At 44.5% G+C, this 24250-nt stretch overlaps 1 protein-coding gene across 2 annotated transcripts; it reads left to right on the plus strand.

Moving 5' to 3' along the window:
- Positions 1-189: 189 nt before the first annotated feature.
- Positions 190-23606, plus strand: LOC146178218 (guanine nucleotide-exchange factor SEC12-like). 2 transcript variants are annotated; one of them, XM_084578031.1, is made up of 9 exons: positions 190-354; positions 4032-4257; positions 6922-7253; positions 7618-7701; positions 8245-8369; positions 9532-9705; positions 13163-13235; positions 13797-13956; positions 22519-23606. In XM_084578031.1, the coding sequence occupies exons 1-9, from the start codon at positions 220-222 to the stop codon at positions 22602-22604; spliced, it is 1395 nt and encodes a 464-aa protein (XP_084434157.1). In that variant the 5' UTR covers positions 190-219; the 3' UTR covers positions 22605-23606. The 2 variants fall into 2 exon arrangements, with proteins under 2 accessions (XP_084434157.1, XP_084434158.1); XM_084578032.1 differs by having other exon boundaries at positions 6925-7253.
- The last annotated feature ends 644 nt before the right edge of the window (positions 23607-24250 follow it).

Raw genomic sequence — 24250 nt, forward strand, 5'->3', positions numbered from 1 at the left:
GTTAACGAACTGTAGAACTTTATATTTGTAATGACATCTAAGTTGTGTAGATTATAACCTTGTAACTCAATTTTAAAGTAATAAAATAACCTAAAAAACATATAATTTTGTTAGTTTTAACAAATTGTTGTTTGTTTATTTGTAACTTTCTAAAAATAGTGATTTCTACCTCTTGTTGCTAGAGGGATGCCTGTAGTTCCACGCACAAGCAACGTCAAGATGGCGCCGTCCAAGTCGGGCGAGCTGCTGGCCCGAGTAAATTTTCCCCTGTATTCGCTAAATGTGGTCACGGAAAGACATATACTTGTCGCAGGCGGTGGCGGAAAGTCAAGAACAGGCATACCCAACAAAATCGTAAGTTGTTCGTATCTAGCGGCTGGTTCTTATCGCCGTACTAGTTTCGGCTCGTCTATAACACCTGTGATGAACTGACTACCACATACGTGTCAAAAGAGAACTGCAGCTGATTCTACAGATCTCGTCTCGCCAGCCTGTCATGGCGTCACCGGAGCAGCTGAACTACTTTGAGAACAAACTCGAGCTTTAGTTTATTTCATATCGCAATGTATTAAACTGATGCGTTTGCGCGGCTTCTGCTGGATGGGTTCTACATCGATGATAGAACTCGCACCGTCCTTGCAGAAGCTGCTCGGGAGGACACGTTAGTCAAGGCTGTCTAGACAGTTTCGCGCCTGCCTTGTGTTTAGATAATGACAGCCCGTGCACCATAGCGGTACAGTTCGTGCGAGATTGCGTGGTTCAGCCTGCTTAGTGGAGTGGATCACGAGGGAAGGGTTCGTCACAACGATATCGCGAAGTCGATTTCGTTGTAATAAAAGAGAAACAGAATGGCAGAATGGTCATATACGCTCGGTCTGGTTCGTGAAGTGTAGTCAGGGGGCGGCAATTTTTGTGAAATATCTTGTATGCAGTTGAAAAATTCGCTTTTTTTTTTTTTTTTTTTGCTGTCACTCATTCTGTCCGCGCTGTTATTTCCCACCTGTATACTTCAAGGCTGCATCACTGTGACGTCAGTGCGGCCTTCGCACTAGCACGCTACTCTTGTGACGGAAGTTTTTAGTTTCCTCATGCCAGTAATGATCATTCGGCGCCACGCGTATGGCGTTATCAGTACAAAACATCCTTCCTCCATGGTACAAAATAAGAACATAAAATGCGTAAAATGCTTCAGTTGTGAAATAAAATGCCAATCGTTTATCTGCTAGAACTATGGGTTCATTGTCATTGATTTGTACAGTTTATGCTGCTTGCAAATCTGTTATACTGATTTGCGACTCAGTTATAACAAACCTGCAAGAGCTATTTGGTAAACATTTTTGTTTTCTTTGAGGGAGAAGTAAAATTTTTTGTATGTGTCGCAGAAGGCTGAATGATATGATGAACACTTCTGTTGACTAATTTATGTGTGATTCTCAGGGAACACAGTTTGCCTTGTTTCGTAATTGCTTTGTTTTGTATTTTTAATATGTAAGCATTAAGTGGGCATGTTTTGAAGGTCATGTCACCGGAATTTTTTGTCGGCAGGATTACGTTCGAACGAAACTAGTGATAAGAAAACGAATGGATGCACTAGATAGAGAATGAAAAAATCTCTGTGGGGAAAAATTTTGTGCATGCAGAGTAATTAGTTGGGACCAATTAAGTCGATCAGACATTGGGTGTGTTGTGTCACCAAGCGGCAGGATTACTTTCGAACGAAACGATTGGTTGCACTACGTAGAGGATGAAAAAATCGCACTGGGGAAAATTGGTGCATAAAGAGTAAGTTAATTAGAGCCAATTAAGTCAGAAGTCAAAATAGCAAGGGGGGGTAATGTCTTCCCATGGGGTGTTACATAATAGTGTGAGCCTCTTTTTCTTCTTCTGTCTTTTCTTTCTTCCACAAAGAATGCTTGCACATTCCCTCAATGTAGGCACCGCAGTGATCTCAAATATATGATTTTTTTACTTTCCAAAGCTGTGCTCGTGCTCTGTGCCAGGCTATACCAGAGAACTCCACGTTTATTTTGACCACTAATGGACTTCCTTACTGTGCACCAAAAGCTTTTGTATTTTGCTATCATCACAGAGCAGCTGCTGCCGCTCATCCGCTTTGTTGCTTCAACAGAATGGCGAACGGCATGACTTGGTTGGTCAGACAGTTTTTTAAGGTTTTAAGAATATGCACTACCAAACGTCACCTGATCCTAGCATAACAGGTTGAGTGAGCAAACATGTCTGAAACCAAACTTGCAGCCTTATGCTTGGCTTGGCAGCACAGTTGAGTCCCAAACTCGTTTCTTACCATGGGAAAACAGGCACTTTCAGGATGGTTTGCATAAAAAAAATTATTCACGCATAAAATGAAACATTCTTTCTTGTTGTAGCACATCTTAGTATAGCTAATAGATCTTTATTTCTAATGGCATAAATAACAAAATAGTATTTGGTAAAACTTGAGACGCTGATAAGTTGGCAAAAATAATAAATATGTTGAGCCATAACATCTAGAATATACATTTTGTGCTTTACAATGCTGCAAACAAGTATTCGAAGTTGCAGAACTTTTCATGCCAAGTGCCCCTCTGAGGTGGCGCAGTGGTTAGGGCCCTCGACCGCAGTGCCCAAGGATGCGGGATTGAGTCCAGGCTGCTGCAGTATGAAAAGCAAGTTGCCCGTGTGTTGTGCGATGTCAGTGCACGTTAAGAAACCTGTGGCTCTATACCTGGTTATGTTGATGCTTGACCGATGCCAAACAACTGTCAACATTTATTGCATTAATTGGTGAGAAAATCAGGCCAAAATTTTTTCCGCCACTTGATTCTATCTTGTGACATCAAGACTGTGATTGCTGGTGAAGATTGAGTAGCTGTGTAGCCTGCCCACTGGGATCCACGTGAAAAAACATTCGTGGTGCACCCCAGTTTTCTTGTGAAAATGGCCGGTGATTGCAACACCTTTATTTCATATTTTGGCCTGCTCTGTCTTTTATTTTTAGTAAAAGTATTATCTTCCTTATTATAATGGGGTAACCTATCGATACAGGCCTACTTGAATTAGTCCTTAGTGTCTCTAACCAGTTCTCCCCAGTGTGATTAAACAGACTTGATAGGTAATCAAACTGTATAGCAAGTACTTTGCCAAAGTAATAGAATGGCTTCTTAAATGTGTTCGTTCAGTGTTTACATATAATTATCTACAGGTACTTAAACCTTTCGAGCTTTCTTTGCGACTCTAATCTAGGAAGACCAGCTTTTGAGCTAAACTTGGAAGGTGAGGTAAGATATCGGTATTTATTAAATATGCCTATCGGTATTTATTAAATATGAACTTGGCAGCAAGTCTCTGGACCTTTTTAATCTTTGAGCAATTATTTTTTGTGTATCGGTCCAAGATAAGCTTTGCACATTCTATGATTAGTCTGATCAATGTTTTATATCCATGACATTTTATATCTGCGGTCGCATGACATATGTTCTGTCTAATGATGCAGAGTGCCTTTTTAGCTTTTGAGCATGCAAAATCTTCTTGGGTGTTTCAACGAATATTGGGTGTCAATATGGAGGCCCAAGTAGTTATGCTGCATTGTCTTTTGGATTTCTTGATTATCTATGTGGTAGGAAAAATTCAAGATACCTTTTTTCCCAAGTTATTGGCATTAGTTATTAGTTATTGACATTACAGATTAGGATGCTACACTTGTGTCTGTTCGTGTTTGCTGCTGCTGCATGCATATGCAGGGCAGCTCCAGCATACATGTGAACGTGCAACATGTATGCCTAGGAAATGGCCATTGGACATTGAGTCAGGGTCTTGGTTGCATGCATTCCACATGCATTATTTGCTTGAGACGAATACTTGCAAGATTTCCAATACCAAACTTTCAGATTTAATTGAATGTGGAGCACTTGACTATTTGAATGGGTATTTAGAATTATCGAATATTTTGTACATGCCTAGTTATGCCTTTTTGCACGCCTCAATCACATTAATAGTGTTTTCTTTTCTCATGTTTACATGGGCTTTTCTAGGAAATATACGAGCTGGTTCCCACAAAAACAACATGCAAGGCGGAGCCTGTCACCCGTTACTCAACGGGTGACTGTGCCATCATGAACTCGACAGTGTTCTTCCACAAGGGCCGCAAAAGCTTCGCTCTGGCCGCGGGTGCAGATGAGCACTGCCAGATGTACACGATGCGGTACTGCCTACTCGAAGACTGCCAGGAAGAAGAGGCCGAGAATAAGTTGGAACGAGGTGTGCGGTGCCTTTTCTCTCCCATTGCTTCATGCTGCGAGCTTTACAGTGCAGCATGTTCTAGCATAAAAAGCATCAGCAAAGTGATGAAGCAAAATATGCCAGGTGTATAATGTTGCATGGCATCTTTTGTTTCTGTTGATTAGCGCAGTGGTGATTAAAATGAGGATAGTGAGGGTGACAGTGAATAACAGCAACTGTAATAGAGTTTTAGGAAAAGAAAAGGCACCCTCATGGGGTCTCACTCAGGTTGGAGGCCTGCACTAAACCGTGAAAGAATGGATGAAGGAGAGAGTGAAAGTGGGATGAGTCACTGTAGTGCAGGACTTCGGATAAATTTGAACTGCCTGGGGATATATTTTTATTTAGCTTTTTGTAGTGGAATTCATAATATACAGAAATCTCTGCTTAGGCACAACTTCTACTTTGCAGATTCACTCGTAAAGCTCACTGTTTCCTACGAAACAGTGAGCTTTTAATTAGCATGAGGAAAATGTTTCTGTGCTCCTTGCTCTTTGTTTCCAATTTTGCCATAGCCTCATCATATGCATTCTTAACAATCTGCTTTTAGACTGTCATGAGTTAAACATCAACTGAGATAAGCCAAACATTTGTTTGGCCTATCTTAGTTGCTGACACACAGTAGTAACTGACATATCACACAAGGCCTTATTTGTTTTTTCTTTTCATAGCGACCAGTTGGCATTGAAATAAAAGCGATCGATTTATTAGGCTGTTTGGAAGTTTGTGCAGGCAGCATGCTATATAGCCATGTTATGCATGTAAGTAGGTTATGTGATAGCCTGGGCTTCTATTCCTTGGGACATGACACCTAAGGTAGGCTGTCATGACCTGTTGGCTTCATAACTGAAACAGGGTGGCATATTATATAGAAGCTACTTTCTAGTGCTTGCATCTTGCTGTCAGCCTACATCCTTAACTGTGTATTCCTAATGTAAAAAGTTCAGTTGAAACGGAAGACATAAAAAGATACTGGCTCCCATTAAGACCAGCTCTGTTAGGATTAATTCTCAGATAAGACTAACAATATTGTTACGAAAAAGATCGGCAGTGGCGCGAGAGGCGCCCTCGCACTAAGCCAACCATTAAATCATCCTTCACCGTATCGCCATGTTGTGCTGTCCTCTGCTTGTCACTACTTAACATTTTGGTTGGAGGTGCGGGGCACGTCATCCCCATCCCCACCTTGGAGCTTCGACGCCATCTGTGAGCCGGCACCATCAACCGAGGGCCCAGGGACATCGCCGAGCAGCTTCGCCCCAGCCCTTCCAGCCCAGACCCGACCAACTACCACCGCCCAGCCCCTAGCCCAGATCTGAAGGCAAGGAGAACACACAGACCAACCAGAACCGAGACGAAGGACCCGAATGACCCGAAGGAACCTATGGACACGAACACGCAACCCCCGCCCAAGCCGCCGGTGCGACCTCAAGGTATCGATCCCATGGATGCTTTGGTGGCAGATGGTTGAAGAGCTCCAAGGGAGGCGGATCACCCATGCATCAGACATCGTGGTGGCAAGCAAGTCATTCACTCCTGTCTTTCCTTGAACATCCTCACCGTCACGTCACCATCAACTTCAAGCGAACCGATCGGGACGATCGCTCGGTGGCCCCGGGAATTGTTACGAAGAGATCGGCAGTGGTGCGAGAGGCGCCCTCGCGCTAGGCCAACCTTTAAATCATCCTTCACCCTATCGCCATGTTGTGCTATCCTCTTTGCTTGTCCCCACGTAACAATATGAATACGTTTGGTGTTTTCTGATATAGCCGATGTCAGAAAGATCTGTTTTAGTCGAACGGTTTTGTGTGTCTCTATGACCCACGGAAACTCAGCATAACTCAGCATTTATTATATTTAAAAGAATTTATATTATGAGGCTCCGACACGCTGTTGTAGTTTTTTAGACCATAGACTGAAAGGAGGGCCATCCACTAAAGGCATTTCTTGCAATGTTTTTACCTCTTTTTGGTGCAAAGGTCAGCTAATTGTTGAGATGGGCTAAAACACAAACTAGCATTGTTAGTATTTTATTGCAATGGCTATCAGCTGGGTTCTGCAGAGCTGTCAGTTTCCTCAGAGTACTTTTTGGGTTCTCCGAGCACTTATTTCCATGCATGCTTTAGTGCTTGCCTCTTCTTTACCCATGTTATTTTGTAACTATTCATAATGTTAATTGCTTATAGTTAACTGTTTCACTCTGCTCATAGTTACCATTAGTTAAATTTGGCCATTTTTCTGGTTTGTCTCAGCACTTTCTGAAAACAACTGGGGCTTCCTGGGGTATAATATTTGAGAGCTCCAGTTCTAGATAATATTAAGGTAACAAAAAGACACGGAGTTGTGATGTGATGAACATTTTATTGATAGCCCGGACGGTGATGTTTGGAAGTTTACTTCGGCTAGGCTGGCCATTGCTGGTGTAGGGGCGGGGTAATAGAGCAAGTTTGCGAAGACATTTGTCCTTGTAGTGGATCGGCTAGGCTGGCCATTGCTGGTGTAGGGGTGGGGTAATAGAGCAAGTTTGCGGAGACATTTGTCCTTGTAGTGGATATAATCTGTTGATGATTGCCATTGAAAAGGATTAATGCTATCATTGATCTTTTGTGCGTGCTGCCCTGCCATTTTGCCAACCCTCGCCAGCAGATAGGAGAGGCTCATCGTCTGCGTTGAGACGGAGACGTAGGTCTGAGTCTACGTCATCGTCCAAGGACCATGGGGAGGGTGACAGACCAGAAAAGGTGGAGAATGGTACTGTCGCCAACGGTGTGGTGCATGAGCCTGCAGACTCCGCCAAGCCAGAGCCAGACTCGAATGCCAACAGCGTCCGGATCGGCTTCTCCATCCGCCCGGACACCAGCTTTCAGACGGATTTCAGCCCAAACCAGGAGCCCTTCCAGAAGGTGGTCCGGATTGCCCCTGAGACGGAGGTGCTGTTCACCGGTGGTGCAGACGGTTGCCTTCGGGCTTGGAAGGTCAGCAACTGGTGCTTCCCTGCATTCGAAATGCTTGAATTGCACTATCGTTCCTCTTGATTTCTTTTTCTTGCTTCGGAGTGAGCAATAACTTCAGCAGCTGGAGACTTGCTTTTGATGTCTGATATGTCATGTCTGGATAGACTATTTGCGCAAAAAAATTTGCTTCAGTAACAGAGTTCTTTAAAATGCTCATAATATTCTCTGCAGTGTGAACTATTATTATATGAATGATGTCTCTTGTGAAGGCCTTCAAATTTTCAAATTCATTACAGTTGTGTCGCACTTTTGGCTCTGAGCATTCTATTTCTGCTTGGTTCAGCACTTAACTCTTTCCTGAAACCGGGTTCTTGCCTCTTTTCAGTACCCCGAGTACAAAATGATATACAAGGTCCAAGCCCACGAAGATGAGCTTGATGATCTCTGCATCTCACCCGATGAAACAAAGGTTGGAAGGAAACACTAGTGTTCTCTTTTCTGCTAAGGCTTGCACATCTGTTGAAGAGTACCACAGAAAATATCCGGGATTGTAAATGCATCTGGAAATGGAATGTGTGTGTGATTGTGATGCTTTGTTTGTCATATATAGATGCATTCGTCATTCATTTAGTAGGATCCTATTGTTTTGTTAGTTTAGGCCAGGCTGTGCTTTCGAGCTACATACTTGAGCAGTGCATTTAGACCAAAACTGATGAGGCAGCTCTGCAAATGTGCTAAGAAGCCATACTTTGTTGAACTAGGTTCCATTTTACCGCTTCGCAACTACCCTCTCCACATGGTCAGTCCGTTCCAAGGTTTTATCGAACCACAATGATATGAGCCTTTATGAGCAGGAATGTTGGCGTAGCTGTTTCCATGTGCTGAGTGCCTGTCCGCCAGGAGCAGCCAGGGTTTCACGCTAGTGGATATGAATATCTTGGAATCACTATAAACTGCTTTGAGGCTAGTTGCAGTGTTTCTGAGAGAGAGAAAACAAAAATGTTCCCCGAAGGTGGTGACGGTGTCCCGAGATGGCCATGGCTACATGTGGAGTGCCAAGGATGGCGAGAAGGTGTGCGAGCTACTCTTCGCAGCACCTCACAACAGCTCGGAAAAGTATATCTTCAGGGCGTGCAGGTGGGTGGTGTGTTGTCTGGATGTGACTGCACATTGGGCAAATGCTTTCATGAAACCCAAGAGAAGGCCAGCATTTTAGCGCCCATTCAAATTTAAAAACTTGAGTACCGGCATAATACAATGTTTTCTTCAGTTTCAGCTTGTTATTATAAGATGCAGTTTGCATTGTACAAAATAATATTACTTAACAGAACTAACTACTGGAACAGACCCATCATATAAAGATGCAGTGTACCATTTGCTAGTTCACCCAGTCCTAAAATATGGATTCGTTATTTAGGCGGAGCACTTCCAGCGTCTCGTTGCCGGATGTATTTTTGCCGCTTATTGGATATCTTCCTCTGTTAAAAAAGCTTAAATTGGAACCCTTTGCAAGTTCAGTAACAAATGCAAGGCCAAAGCTTTATTTATTGTAATAGTATTACAAAACTTTTCAGTGAGGTTAAATCACTTTGTATTAATGTGACCATCCTTCGCCAGGGCTGCAGTCTTTCAGAAGTAATTTTTGCCTACATATTAAGCAGTGGAACTCTCTCTACCTCCGTGTATTTTTGAATGCCCAGATATGAACAAGTTTGAAAAGTTTATGTGCGTGCATTGTAGTGCTCTCTGATATGGCCATGGCTACTACCTGCCTGCAGTATTTCAAATAAAGTATAGCAAAAACAAAAGAAATTACAGGTAAGGGTCCTAGAGTCACATTCTGAAATGGGACCTTCAAACGAACTGGAATGGTATGGAATAGTCCAACCGAAAGGAGGCAATCAAAGCATAAAGCTGCATTTTATTCTATATGTCATAGTTCATATTGCAGGCAAGTGCAAACAAAATGCTATTACGTTGAAAGGTGAAGTTGTGAGAGTTTGAATTGAACTGCCTGTTACTCTTGGGATAGCAGTGTATAATTGCAATATATTGGGAAAGAAACTGAACGCGTCTTTACACTGTGAACAGGGAACTCGCACTTGGGATGGCAATGGAGAAAGCTGTTGCCACAGAGAGTGTTATTGGAAGCACGACATCTACGCATGTTTCTAAGCTTGTATGTCTAACATGCAAGCTGCCAGTGGTCGAATGGTCATTGGTGGCCATTTTTTTCTTCATTTGCTGCGGTTAAACCTTCTCTGGAGACCATAGCCGAGTTGTTTCATATGCTGCGCAGGTTTGGCATTGTGGAAGGCGACAAGAGCAATTATCGGCTCTTCACGATATCCAATCCCGCTGTACGGAAGAAGCCGGCCTCGCGCTGCTACCTGACCAAGTGGGACATGCGGAGAAACGTCCCTGAAAGAATTCGAGCAACGGGAACAGATGTGCTGTCATCCCTAGCTGTCAGGTGAGATGGGGAGAGGTTGTTCTCCCAAAAGATGAAGTTTAATGTGTTCAAGGAAAGTGGTCTGACAGGTGTAAACGGTGTTACATATATTCCGAGAGGATTTTTCTATCATCCGCCTCGTCTCGTTCGAGCTGTAATGAGTAGCTGAATGCCACTTTAAGTGTTTAGGCCCTCTACATATGACATTTCCAACATGTTATGGTAATAACCCCTCTTTGGGTGGCTTCATGTCAAAATGTGAAAATAACGCTTGTGATTTTTTAGTGCTTGGAACGAGTCGTGTAGCAAATAGTCAGCTGTAGAGCACATTGCTGATTTCTGAACACTTTTTAGATATCTTTATTTTCAGGCTTCTGTAATGGGTAGTTGTGACTCCTATTTCTCCAGAAAGGGAGTCAAACATTGCATTATAAGTCCTTGCTTTTATGCTCAGCATTGCTAGCATGGCCATCTCAGTAATTTAATTAGTGCTTCTAGCATTTTTGTTCGTGCAAAAGACCCTTATCTGTCTTGGAAAACATTGCTTTCATTTGCATTTCGTTTGAAATATTTTAGGACCGAACGGATTTTGTAACAATGTTTGACTCATTCTAGGGTTCTGCATTCTGATTTGTGGTCAGTCATAGCTAGTGCAGGAATATTAAATATACAGCTGTAATTAAAATTTTGGTGTCTATGTTTCTGGACAGATAAGTGCAGAGGATAGGTGAATTAATGATATTCTTTCAGAGATGAACAGGTGGGGGAAAGGGGGGATATTTGTACATAGACATGTTCAAAATTAATTGGGAATATCGGTAGTAGATAAGTACAAAATACACATGACTATACCAACTAAGCAAGGAAGTAAATAGATTAACATAAAAACAAAAACAGATACATACACGTTGAAAGAACAACTTTTAGAAAAACTCTCATGAGACATGTACATAATGAAAAACTTAGCCAGGGTCAACAAAAGGTCATGTGTAGGGGTAAGGGTAGGCAGTTTACAAGGGCAAGGTGGCTATGGATGGCACGAGACAAGGATTCGAACTCCTTAAAGAGGCTTTTTTGTGAAGCTAAAGGGACCGCGTTGGCGTACAAATGGAAGAAATATTTTGCATGCTTACAGGAATATACACGTCTTCTAAGGTGTTCAAAGAGAAAATTTTTCCACAGTGATCTCTATGGCATCCTACATTCCAACCCAAAGAAATTTTGGTGGCTGTTATCACCCAAATCGAGCAACTCTCACTGCATTACTCTTTTAAATCCAGATAGTTCACAGTGGCTCCGGAACTTCGATCCGACGTCATGAATTCTTATTTTACATCTGTCTTCACCCATGAGCCTGCCTGTAATACACCAACTCTACAAAGTTTTAACTTCCCCGATATGGCCCCTATCAACATCACTACAGCTGGCATCTGTGCTCTGGTTGACAAACTAAACTATTCTAGTACTGCGGGGCCTGACAACATCACTGTAAAGTTATTAAAAGCTACAAAAAATATATCTTGTCATTTTCTAAAAATAATATTCGACCAGTGTGTCTCTAATGGCTCAATACCCTGTGACTGGAAATTGAACAAAGTTATTCCTGTGTTCAAGGCAGGTAGCCAGAGCGACCCATCGAAACTATCGTCCTATCTCATTAACCTGCATTCCATGTAAATTTCTCGAGCATATTGTATACTCTCAAATTGCGTCCCACCTGAATTTCAACTCCTTCTTTTTCAGAAATCAGCATGGCTTTCGCCGTGGTTATTCATGTGAATCACAATTATTCGAGTTTACCTTGGACCTTCACTTAAATCTTCATTCTTTGTTCCAAACTGATGTTGTCTATCTAGACTTTTCTAAAGCATTCGACCGTATCCTTCATCAATGTCTTATGTCCAAACTTTCAGGTCTTCACCTTCACCCACTTGCTTTAGACTGGATTCATAACTTCCTCACGGCTCGCTCTCAGTTCACCGTAATAGGCGGTCTTCCTTCAAATACTACTTGTGTAATTTCGGGTGTACCATAGGGGTCTGTGTTGGGACCGCTGGTCTTCCTAATTTTTATTAATGACCTTCTCTCCAATATCTTGTCCACCATCTGCCTCTTTGTTGGCGACTGCGTTATTTACAGACGTATAATTACTAAAGATGATCAAATTTCCCTCCAGAACGATCTAAAGTTAATTCAAAACTGGTGCACATTGTGGTTGATGAAGCTTGAACTAGGAAGTGTAGCTATATGCAAATTTCAAGGAAGCGCTCGAACTTGACTTGCCCTTACTGTTTGTTTCCTGAAGAGTTATCGCACGTAGAATCTTATCGTTACCTTGGCATCATTATTAATAGCAAACTCACTTGGGCAGACCATATCACAAAAATCACGGCCGACGCTTCACATACACTTGGGTTTATTAGACAATCACTTTTCACTTCCCCTCCTAACATACAAAAATTGGCATATGAAACATTTGTTCGCAGTAAGCTTGCATATGCATCCGCAATTTGGGGTCCCCATCAGTCCTACCTAATTAGCATGCTTGAATCCATTCAGAACCGTGCAGCCCGCTTCATTTCGTCAACATACGATTTTCATGCCAGCATAAGCTCAATGAAATCATCACTTGGCCTCACTTCTTTAATTCTCAGATGCAAAGTTGCACGCCTGTGTTTATTTCATAAGTTATATTTCAATTTCTCCTATCTTCGTGGTTCCCTCTTAACTCCTCCCATTTGTGCATCTCATCGTCTGTTTAATTCCAATAGCGTCCAAAGACTTCATGGTTCCACTAATGCTTTTAATAAGTCTTTCTTCCCGACCGCAATTGAAGAATGGAACCTGCTGCCCGAACCAATCACTAATGAGACTGATGCGACTAGGTTTAGAGCAATGTTGGTAAATTACTTTCTGGACTGACATGTTGTTTTTGCTTCAATTCATGTTCATGTAATTTTTTTTTTTTCTTATACTGACCTTTTCTGTTACCCACTGTGTTCTCACCCTGCTGCCCGGACCTCTTGCCAACGAATGTGATGCTCTTGGTACTAAGGCGATGTTTATAGCCCTTGTTCATGACTAGCGCGTTCTTTGCTTCTTTTTATGTTTTGTGTTATTTTGTTGTATTTATATTGACCTTTGCTCTGTACCTATTCTTGTTTACACTCCCCCCTTATGTAATACCCCAACAGGGGCCCTTAAGGGTTAATAAATGATGATGATGATAATGCGGAGGCAGGAAATGTCTTTGTCCTGCAGTAGATGTGAACTGATTGATTGATTGATGATGATAATGGTGTGATCACCCCCTCTGATGTACCAAGATTGTTATCATCTAATGCCTACATGCCCTGTACCTCTGGCCATGTAATCATAGCTCTGGCACTTCTGTGTACTGTCTACATTTCAGAGCTATGTCTAATACTTTTTTCTGTCATGACTGTAGTTACTAATTTAAGGTTCTGACCTCTTACAGTGAGGATGGCCGGTTTGTAGGAGTTGGTCACCTGTCGGGAGCTGTTGAGGTCTACATCGCATTTAGCCTACAGGCAAGTGCAGTGTTTGTATTAACCTGCGCAGAACAGGTTTTTGTTTAATTTTGCACCAACTTGCTTCTCCGCTTCTGTGCGGAGCAGTTGCAAAACATTTTTTTGTTCATAACCTCAAGGTTTGGATTGAAAATTAGTATGAGCTAGCAGAGTGATTTTCTATAGTTATGTGCTATATTTAGGGCCTGCCATATACCTGTAAACATTGGTAAGCTCCAGAAAAAAAAACTTTATTGTTATGCATGTGGAAAAGGCATATATTTGTCAGTGTCAAAGGAATTGATAGCCTCACTTCCACTGCCTGTAGCCCGAGTTCCACCTCTCTGTTAACTTATGTATTTTTTCTTGCTTTTCAGTTTCGATACACTACTGAAACACGCATTTCATGCATTTAAATGTAGACATTGTTTCTTTCAAAGTATAGATTTGCCAAGCCACATACGCTCACTCAGTCATTGTGTCATGAACCAAGCTGATTTGTGCAGATGCTCCTTGAGTCATGTTGAGGAGCCAGAAAGGTGGCACACTTGACATTGTGGCATTTGTTTTTTGCTAAAACAGATATTGTACCGAGCTGAGCATGCCCACAACATCTTTGTTACGGGGCTGGAGTTTCTCAAGTCTTGCGACGAAACGCGCCGCCTGGCGGGAAACTATGACGCCTCGCTCATCAGTATATCGGTGGACAATCACATCGTGGCGCATCATATACCATACCCAGGTGAGATGGTCTGACCACTTTGCTTGTTGAATCCACATGTGGTGAGCCAGCAGCCTGAAATCAAATTTGGGTGGTACAGTTGTACCCTGTTAACTCAGTCACAAAAACTGGAAAAACATTTTGAGGTAAGCAGAGTTTCGAGTTAAGCAAGATGCTAATGATTTCAGTGGCTAGGCCACAGAAACAAGAGCCAGTACTAACCTTTTGCTGCAAGCAAACACTTCATTGCAAGAGAGGAGCTTTCATAATACAATGTAATGGCAAAAGAAGGCACTGGGTGAAACCCACTGGGTGATGCTTGCTAGTTTGCGTTTGCATTGGGTCCGAGAAAAGAGTTCTTGAGCTGCTCAATACATCGCATGAGCTGTTGGTTGCTGCCCTTGCATTCGACCTTCTTACAGCAGCTTCTCATCGCTGGTAGCACTGGCCCCGAAAATGATTGTTACTTTGTCTTTGCACTGCTTAGCACTCAAGTACTGTGCATCTCTTTATGGTGTGTATGTGTGGCTGGACAGCATCTCACGAAAGAGCTATTCGTCCAGGTTAAAAGTGTCTTTGTCCGCATAATTCTTTTGCAGCTCAGTGAGCCTGTGTTTGCATCAGATGTCTGCAGCCTTTTCGTTAGTGGTCCCGCTTTTGCTATGAATAGGCGTCGAGGCTACGCTGTTTGTCTTCTTAAATCTGCCACACCAGCCATTGGTGCATCTGAAGTCCGTGTGACCCATTTGCAGTGCCAAATTGTCTGCCTTCTTCATGAGCATCTGGACGGTCACAGGGAGGTGTGATGGTTCGACGTTCTGAAATCATATCATAAGGCCTGCTCCTATATCTAGGGATCCGCTTGCTGGAGAAGTTTTGCTCGAAGTCATCCAATACCTTTTGTTGGTTTTTCATGACTATCGACAATGTCAAAAAAGGGATTTCGAATTCTTCGGCCCCTCTTTTCTCCACTTCCCTGATTAATGCAACTTTTTTCCTCGAGCATCAGAAATAGAAGAGTCCGCTTGGCACAGCACACACAAAGTCACAGTCAACTTGTGTTGTGCGTATAATGCGACAAAAACAAAAGAATCGCTGCACTCATTCTCACGTGCAGGTGCGATGGGCAGCGATAGATTGATTAGGCTAAGTCCTATGAACCACATGGCCCATGCCAACCTACGTCCATGAGCCCCCGTGCACCAGCTGCATAATGGTGATGGCTGCACCGAGCTACCAAGGTTGTTTGACCAGAAAGCCTCTGCAACCTTGGGAATTTCATATACATTCGCTTTTCATGACCGAATTCGGCACGCAGTAGGAACTAAGTGCTCATTCGGAGCCCGTGTCACCTCTCAGTAGAAGCTTTTAACTTCAAGGCATCTGCAGACAGCAGTACACCCGGATAAAGTTTCGAGGTAAACTGGAGCAAATATACATGGCATCTATGGGGGGTGTTGGCGCAGCATGAAAGACTTCCGACTTAACCGCGAGTTTGAGTTAAAGAGGGGTTTACCATATAGCGATAAGGTTTGAAATTATATGTTAGGAAGAGAAGGAGGAGGAAAAAAACTTTATTTAAATAAAAAAAAATGTAAAAACTTCCAGGAGGACCTCTTAGTCCAGGAGCCCTCTGGCTGTTCCTTCTAGCTTAGCCCGCTCGACCAGCCGCAACTGATCTGCAGGTTGCGTGGCTAGAAGGGCAGCCTCCCAGGAGGAGGGGGTGGGGTGTTTGACGAGAGGAACGCGGATGAGATGTGGGCATTCTCATAAGTAATGGTAGAGGGTGGGTGGGGTTGCGCTGCATGTGGTGCAGTATGGTGGGAAGTCCGTGGGGTGAAAGATGTGGGCAAATTGAGGAGATGGGAACGAATGTGTCTGAAGTTGTCGCCAGTACGTGCTGTTGATGTGAGAAAGCGTGTGATGCGATGACGGGTACGTGGCACGGCAACGATGATAGTAGTGAACAATTGTAGTGTAGTCAAGAGGTTCGATGGGGGTGTATAATGAAGGTTTGGGGAGGTCATCCACCGGCGCCTGGAAGCTTAGTTCTCGGGCAAACGCATGAGCGCGCTCATTTCCGAGGATGTCCTCGTGCCCAGGAGCCCACGTGATGGTGATGGGATCAGGAGGGGTAGGTAGAGTAGATAATATTTTAGCAGATGGAGTGTGGGAGGGTTCCTCGCAGTAGATATCTGTATGCTGTTTGGGAGTCTGTGTGGTGTGCTGAGTCTGCAACTGACTGATGTGTGCAATAACGAGTGTAATGGCCAAGCATTCGGCCTCGGCAATGCTAGTGCAGTGTATGGAGGCGGCATTAAACTTTGAGCGGCGAATGTCCGTGAACACAGCAGTGCAGGTGTGAGGAATCTCCGGATTCTGTGAAGCATCCGTGTAGATGATGTCCTGGCGTGTAGAGTACTGCTTGGAAAAATATGAGGCACGGTCTGCGCGACGGCCTTTGTGGTGTTCGGGATCCATATTTCGTGGAGGGGTTTGAGCTCGAGGAGGCTCTGCAGATGCGGAAGGATGGCTATATGATGTGTGAGGTGAGGGATCAGGGGTATTGTAGCTCACTGAGCGCAAGAGATGAGTACCTGTAGATGTTGTGCATAGTCGACATTATTGGCTGGAGAGGTGCACCTCTATGATCTCCTCAACATTGTTATGAATGCCTAATTGAAGGAGCCGAATCGTACTGGTATGACGAGATAAATGGAGGGCAGCTTTATTGACTTGGGTTTTGGTGATGTGGTGGTAGGGGAGGTGGTAAGCTAGTCGACTAATGATAAGGGCGTCTACGAGTCTTAAAGTGTCTTTTTCTTTGAGGCCATGATTACGGCTTCAAATACGACGAATGAGATGTGTGATCTGGTTGGTTTGGCACTGCAGGAAGTGTATGGTGTGGGTGGCTCTAGTGTCCTATTGAATGTGGAGACCCAGCAGTCGGAGCCGTGGTACTTTGGGAATCGGAGCGTTGCCAAGAAGTACGGTGATAGTTGGGGCACGTGGGGAAGGCTTGATGACTAGGAGCTCAGATTTCAGCGGTGCACACGCTGTGTATATGTGTGGATGGATGTGTAGCGAGTTGCAAAGTATGTTCAACTTGGCCAGGGCAACCCTTAGTAGTCCATAGTGTGATGTCGTCTGCATATATTGCATGCTGAAGTTCAGGTATAGTTTCGATTATCCGGGCTAAGGGAGTTAGGGCAACTTTAAAGAGGATGGGTGAGAGGACTGAACCCTGCGGTGTGCCTCGGTTTGGTAAATAGATGATCGGGGAGGCGTAGGACCCGAATGTGATATGAGCCGTGCGTTTGGTTAGGAATGCCTCAACGTAGCGCCAGATGCGTAGCCCGCAGTTAGTTGTGGCAAGGGTAGACAGAATGTGGTCATGGCTCACATTGTCAAATGCCTTTTGTATATCAAGGGCAAGTATGGCCCGTGTGGCATGTTTATAGAGGGTATTGTTTAGGACGGTCTCTTTCAGATGCAGTAGAATGTTTTGGGTGCAGAGATGTGGGCGAAAGCCGAATTGAGAGTGAGCAAAAAAAAACGGTGGGTTCGAGTTCAGATTGAAGCCGTCTAGAATTTGCCAAGACAACTTGTCAGAGAAATGGGGCGTAGGTTGTCTAAGAAAAGGGGTTTTCCGGGCTTAGGAATGAAGTTGATTGCAGCGTGTTTCCAAGAGGCTGGTAAAGTGCCATCCCTCCAGTGTGGGTTGTAGTAAGCTGTGAGTTGAGAGAGAGATGTATCATCGAGGTTTCGAAGGAGTTTGTATGTAATTTGGTCGGGCCCGGGTGCGGTGCCCGCATAACCACCTCCGCGGTGGTTATGTCCTCATCCAGCCTTGGGTTCGGAGGGGGAGAGGGTGGGGGCGTGGAAGAAGGTAGGGGGAGGCAAAATGTATCGCTGTGTGAGGTATTGGAGGATGTCTGTGTCTTGTTGTGCTGTAGTGTGAATGAGGCGGTGCGTGTTGATGGCTGTCTGTTTGGTGGTTGTGGGGTTGAGCAGGGTTCGGAGAATATTCCACGTTTTTCGTATGCCTAAGTACCCTGAAGGCTATTGCAGAGGTTTCGCCAGTTGGAGTTCGCCAGATTGGCTGCATACTCTATGGCCTCAGTGGTAATATGTGCGGTTCGGAAGCAGAGATTTCTGTTTTGTCGTTGTCTTTTCCATCTCTTACCGAGGCTTTGCCTTGCCTCCCAGAGATGCAGAAGATGAGGATCAATTTGGGGTGCTTGCGGGGTGTTTTTGATGTGTTTAGTAGTGCGTTTGAGTGCAAACTGAAGCTTATCTACCCAGGCGTCCAATGGGACATCGCTGTCCTTGGGAGTGACTACCGCTAATTGCTCATGAAATTCTTTCCAATTAGTGAGATGCTGGCTCTTGGATGTAAACTGTTTTGCGTCATATTGCAGTTGAGTTTGGATAATATAATGGTTGCTGCCCAGTGTGTCTGATAGTATGTTGTAGAAAATGGGAGAGCAAATGTTGGTCAGTGTAATGTCTGGGGTGGTGTCTTTGGTCGTGCTAGTGCCGATTCAGGTAGGGGCATTCGGGTCTGTGATGAGGGTGAGGGAGTGTTTTTAAGGTATCTCCGGACTGTGTTTCCGGCGTTGAAATCACCTACTATCAGTGTATGTGACCCAGATATGCGTTTGATGTCGGCTGGAAATGTGAGGAAGCCATGTCCTTTGGCACGGGTTGGGTCGTAAACTTTCGTTATGAAAAAGCTGGGGGCATCTGGTGTATTCAGTGAGTGTATGCTGAATTACTTGGTTGCTGAGTGTATGGTCTGTGGCTGTGACTGTTTTTGACGAGAATCGCAGTGCGTGCAGATAGGGAGGTGGTATTGTATCCAGTCAGAGTGAGCGAGCGCTCTGTTTTCTGAAGGGCTATGACATCCGGAGTAGTTGCGTGGTTCTGAATGTAGAATTGTAGTGATGCCCTTTTCCGTCTGAAGGTACGGCAGTTCCGTTGCCAGACTGTTATGCCGGAGGCTGCAGACCGACACGTCTTCTTATTGTGTGCCATTTTCGCTGTGCGTATGTTCCGGTCACGGCCCATACTTAGTTCGCGCGTGGATCTTGTCCGAGAGTTCATTGAAAATAGAGCATGACACGTATCCCGCATGATGATTTGATGGGCGACCAGCAGCAGCACAAGGGGCACACTTAACGTTGGGATCCCGGATGGAACTCGGGCAAGCTTTCAAGGCATGCGGCCCCGCACAACGGGTGCAACATACCTTCGAATGGTCATTCCAAGCTTACATTTCTTCAAAGCGTGCCCATACTGTGCACAGAGGTGCATGCAGGTCCTCGCACACCTCGACGGAAGTCCACCCTATGATTACTCTTGCAGAGACTGGCAAAAGCGGGGGGCTCTGTTTTAATGACGTGAACAAACTGTTCGGAGAGTTGTAGAAAAGATCATCATCATCATCATCATCAGCCTGACTATACCCACTGCAGGGCGAAGGCCTCTCCCATATTTCTCCAATTAACCCGGTTCTGTGCTAGCTGCATCCACTTGACCCCTGCGAACTTCTTAACCTCATCCGCCCACCTAACTTTCTGCTGCCCCCTGCTACGCTTTCTTTCCCTTGGAATCCAGTTTGTTACCCTAAGCGACCATCGGTTATCCTCTCTTCGCACTGCATGTCCTGGCCATGCCCATTTCTTCTTCTTAATTTCCACTAGAATGTCGGTAACTTGAGTTATTTCTCTGACCCACTCTGCACACTTCCTATCTCTTAATATTACCCCTACCATTTTTCGTTCCATAGCCCTCTGGGTTGTCCTCAACTTAAGTAGAACTCTTTTGGTTAGCCTCCACGTTTCAGCCCCATAGGTGAGTACAGGTAAGATGCAACTGTTGTATACTTTCCTCTTGAGCGATACCGGTAAGCTGCCAGCAAGCACTCGTAGAAAAGATAGCCTGACCTTACAGGAAGAGGGGTCCAGATGAAGAGTCGGGTTGCAATGATCGAGTGCAGAGATAAGCTCCTCCGGCCTGATATCGGGGTCAACCTCAATCAGTCGAATGTGTGGGTTCCACTGCTTGGAGATTCGGACGTTGACGGAGGTCCGTGTGGCCTCGATCCGTGAGATGGCAGACTTGAGGCGATGGGGGTCCTCAGGATCCCTGGAGGCAACCGTCAGGGCACAACGGGAGGCCCGAAGAGTAACAGCCCCGATTCCCTTGACTTCGAGATCTATGCTTGTCTTGAGGAAAGCCACCACTTCGTTGCCGACGTGGCCTGAGGATGCAGCAGAAGTTAAGACCATCTGGTGCGGCTGGTGATTAGTGCAGGAATCTCCGGACGCAGGATACCCACTTGAGTCAGAGGTCGCAGCAGGGGCTGCAATGGCTGCGTCTGCCTGTAGAGGAGATATTGAAGAGCCACTCAATGCAGCAGCATACGTCCCAGGGACCTGGCACTGTCGCCTCTCGCTGGAAAGGTGCACCGCAGCCGTGGTGTCCTTGGTAGTCACCCCAGCAAGCCTCGTTCGGAGGACACTCAGTTCACGATCTCGCGCAGCCAAAGAGGTCCGAAGTGTTTGGGAATGGTTCAACTGGGCGACAGCACACGCGAAGAAGTGCGCAGTGTGGCAGTACAGGGCACAGACCAGAGGCAAAAGGACTGCCCTGGTTGAGGGACAAATCTTGTTATCCCTGTCCAGAATAGCCGCAACGATCTGCTCATGGACCCTCATGGCGTCAGCGTCCATTCCAAGTTCCAAGCTGTTGTACTTTGGCGACTCCCGAGTCCACAGTTGACTGCGGCGGAAGGTCCAGGGTTTCCGGCAGCTTAGAAATGTCGCATTCCAAATGGAGACTGGCAGATGGGGAGGCAGGGTCGGACTTCGGAAGCTCACCAGAAGGAGCAACGTCGGGGTTGTAGGAGGTCAGATTCGTGACGACGTTAGAAGCCGCCCAACAGGAGGACGTGTCGCACGGAGGCGGTGGCCCGCCTGAAGCAGCCTGGTCGGTCATGGCCACAAGCAACCGGTAGGCCCAACCCGCCAGCCGCCAGATACCAGAAGGGGGAAAATCGATCCTAAGGTACGGACCAAAGGTCACTCAGAGTGTCCATCAGGTCTTACCGGTCCCCGCCTAGTAGCATTGATGCTAAGGGGCCCGGCAGTTCATATAAAATTCAAGCACCCCGAAAAGCGAAAAAAAACGGCCTGCCACCCAGCCGTCTTCGTCTAGGAACAGGAAACTGACGGAGTGTAAGATTAAAGATAAAAAGAGAGCAGGAGTTGGTTAGGGAACCAATGCAAGTTAACCGTGATTATGATCATCATCAGCAGCAGCAGTAGCAGTAGAATCTGCCTAACTACATCCACTGTCATGCAAAGGCCTCCCCCCATGGTAGACAGGCATAGCAGGGTGCTTCAGATCATCGGGTATGCGAATGATGTAAGGAGGTATGCAAGATAAGGCAGCTGCAGCTCTTAGGCAGGCATAGTAGTGTGCATCATGATGGCTGTCAGGTGTGCATATGTAGTAGGGAGGTTTGTGCGATTAGGTGGCTGCGGCTTGCACAGGAAAGGTTTGAAAGGTGGTCAGTGGGAGAGGCATTTGCCTTGGAGCAGGCATTACTGGGCTAATAATGGTGGCTGAGAATGTTACATTGTACAGGAGATAGCATATTTACTCAAGTGTGAAGTGAGGCTGTTTTGTTACCAGAAATAGGAATAACAACTTTTATTGAAAACAGCATGTGAAAATCGGGACCCAGCCAGCAACGAACACAAGCGCTGACTAATGACTGAAGACTTATTGCAGTGCTTGCAGTAAATGCAGCAGTAATTGAAATACACAAAGAAAAGCAATGATAGTGTCCTTTTGTCAAATTTTTCATCATTGCTTTTGCAGGATTTTCTAATATACTTTCCTTCTCAAAGTTACAGGTGGGGTGCTTACACATGCTGCAGCTTTCTTGTCTATAATGCAGGCTTAGTATATCTCATATATGTGCAATATGCAAAGAGACATGACAAAATGACGCCGCCTTTGCCTTATTTTTTTTAAATCTTAATTCTTGTATTTATTGTGAGCACGGCAATAAATTCCGCTTTTTGTCAATGCCTGCGTTGGCCATTCCATTGGCTGTGTGATGTTTTTCATGCACTGTTTTTCATACAAATCGTGTACTAACTGGCCTAGCTGGTTTCTAGAAGCGAGAAATGTAGGAGAACACAGATTGATTGGCAGTACTGAATGGAGAATAAAAATAAGGCAGTAAATAATAATAAAGAATAAACTTGACCTGTGCCGTTGCCGAGGGGGACGACATGAGCTTTTGTCATAGCCCTACTTTTCAGTTCGCATCGTGCATGATGCAGTGCACGTCGTTTGTTGATGTCTGCTTGGTGATTTCGTTCATATCTCTCACGTAACGGATATTTTGATGCACATAGCATGCTTGCAAATCATTTTTGGGGTGGTTCTGATAGGATGAACTTCAATTTCTTTCCTTGAGAGTTCTTAAAGGGAATCTACTGTAAATGCAGATTCTCATACTGTGATCCTAATGACTAGATATTTCGTTTTTTTTTTCGCCTGCAGCTACTATGGGCGTCATGGGCTTGCTTGCCATGTTCGTCGGAGTGATACTCATGGTCTATCTGCTGATGGACTTCATCGGACTTTGAAGCCACTGACTGTCGCAGATGATGTTTTGAGTACCGCCTCCCCCCAAGAAGCACCGCCGGACTTGACACCGACAGCATTCCAAATCATACCACTACCTGCAGACTGTTCCCAGCTGACACCTCATTGTGTGCTGGTTTCTTCGCATTTGTATTGGCTATAGTTTGTGCAAACTACTTGCTGGATACTGCGATCAAATCTCTTCATAGTTGTGCATCTGCTTTGCAGGCACGATGGTTTTGTTAAAAGAAGCCAGTTTTTAGCGTTTACACTGGCACGATCCTTGTTCCTTGGGTGGTTAATGCAATGCCAGGTTCATGTGAAACTAAAGAAGAAAAAAATAGGCAGACTTAAAAAAAAAATGCTGGTGTTATAAGTGCCATAGAGAGAGTGGCAAAAAGTTTGCGTACACTTGTAATGAGTATTAGAAAAAGCACTCCCGCAGATTTTCAGCACCACAGTCTGTAAAATGAATAATAATGGCTTTTAACTCTTTTTCATGCCCTCTTCCGCATGAATTTTTTTTTTTTTTCACAGTATATTTTAGACTGCAAAGTTTTCTCCTGCTAAGTAGTGCGTAGCTTTTTCTTTTTTTTTTTCTTTCACAATGAAAATGCTACCATGGTCCTTGTACAGTTTTGCTGAAGATCTTGTTACATATTGGTTCTGCTGTGATGCCACATTGTACAAATGTCATTCTAGCTTGCCTAAGAGGAGGAGCACTTATATTCTCTACCTTTAGGCATGACAGATGTGCATTTTTTTGTACTTATTTGAACACTTGCAAGCTGATTGTAGAGATCTTGTTCAATGCATGATGAAAGTCGTGCTTGAAGTTGTGTGTAGTACGCTGCTGTTCTATTGTGCTGACAGCTTAGCTTACAGAACATTGGCATCTTTTTAAAGACTCAACCCTTCGCCTGTCAAAGGTGGGTATCTGTGCTAGTCAGACCTGGAATTGCCTTTTTCGAAATAAAAACAGCGCTCTTCAATCAAAAGCATAACCTGACTTTTGCGTTTCTGATGATGATGCTTCAATTTTTAATGGTGCAACAGTGCCGAAGGGTAACTTGACTAATGTGTGTTTTGCACAAAAATGAAATGAACATGTTTTCGAGTATTTCATTCAAAATGAGTCAAGCGCAGGGCTTGGGTTAAGCTTGGTACACATTTGTAAAACTGGTAGTTAAAACCAGTTTAGCAAAGTTGTGGTTGTTTTGTGGTTATGGCCATCCTGGCAGTAGCACAAAACACCAGTGTGCAGATATGTACAAACTAAAGAAAGGCACTATTTTTTTATTTATTTATTATTTTTTTTGACGTCATACTCAGTGTTGCTGCCTAGATGAGCACTATTCAACTGGCGCAGCTGTCTGCATATTTACAGCGTTACAGGATTCGGCTGATTTAGTCATGTTTGGGCATGGCTGCCACATTTCTACAGGAGCAGACTGCAAGACAGCTTGCTTGGTATACAAATTTCAATAAGGCTGTGTGATACATTAATCCAACCACTTTGCTACTTTTCCTAGCTAATCTGTGGTATTTGATCGCAACTCGCCTGTTCTTGTACAAGCAGCGATAAAAACTGTTGCTAATTAAGCGACAAAGTGATCTCAACACAGAATAGCACTCTTGTCAGCTATGG

The sequence above is a fragment of the Amblyomma maculatum genome, chromosome 9 (assembly GCF_055883805.1).
Source record: "Amblyomma maculatum isolate TAMU_Amacu chromosome 9, ASM5588380v1, whole genome shotgun sequence".
NCBI classification, from domain to species: domain Eukaryota; kingdom Metazoa; phylum Arthropoda; class Arachnida; order Ixodida; family Ixodidae; genus Amblyomma; species Amblyomma maculatum.

Excerpts from the sequence above, each read along its gene's own strand:
- LOC146178218 (XM_084578031.1), top strand. The coding sequence starts at position 220 with ATGGCGCCGTCCAAGTCGGGCGAGCTGCTGGCCCGAGTAAATTTTCCC. Across the intron at positions 8,370-9,531 it reads TATATCTTCAGGGCGTGCAG|GTTTGGCATTGTGGAAGGCG; the intron begins GTGGGTGGTGTG and ends TATGCTGCGCAG. Across the intron at positions 13,957-22,518 it reads GCATCATATACCATACCCAG|CTACTATGGGCGTCATGGGC; the intron begins GTGAGATGGTCT and ends TTTCGCCTGCAG.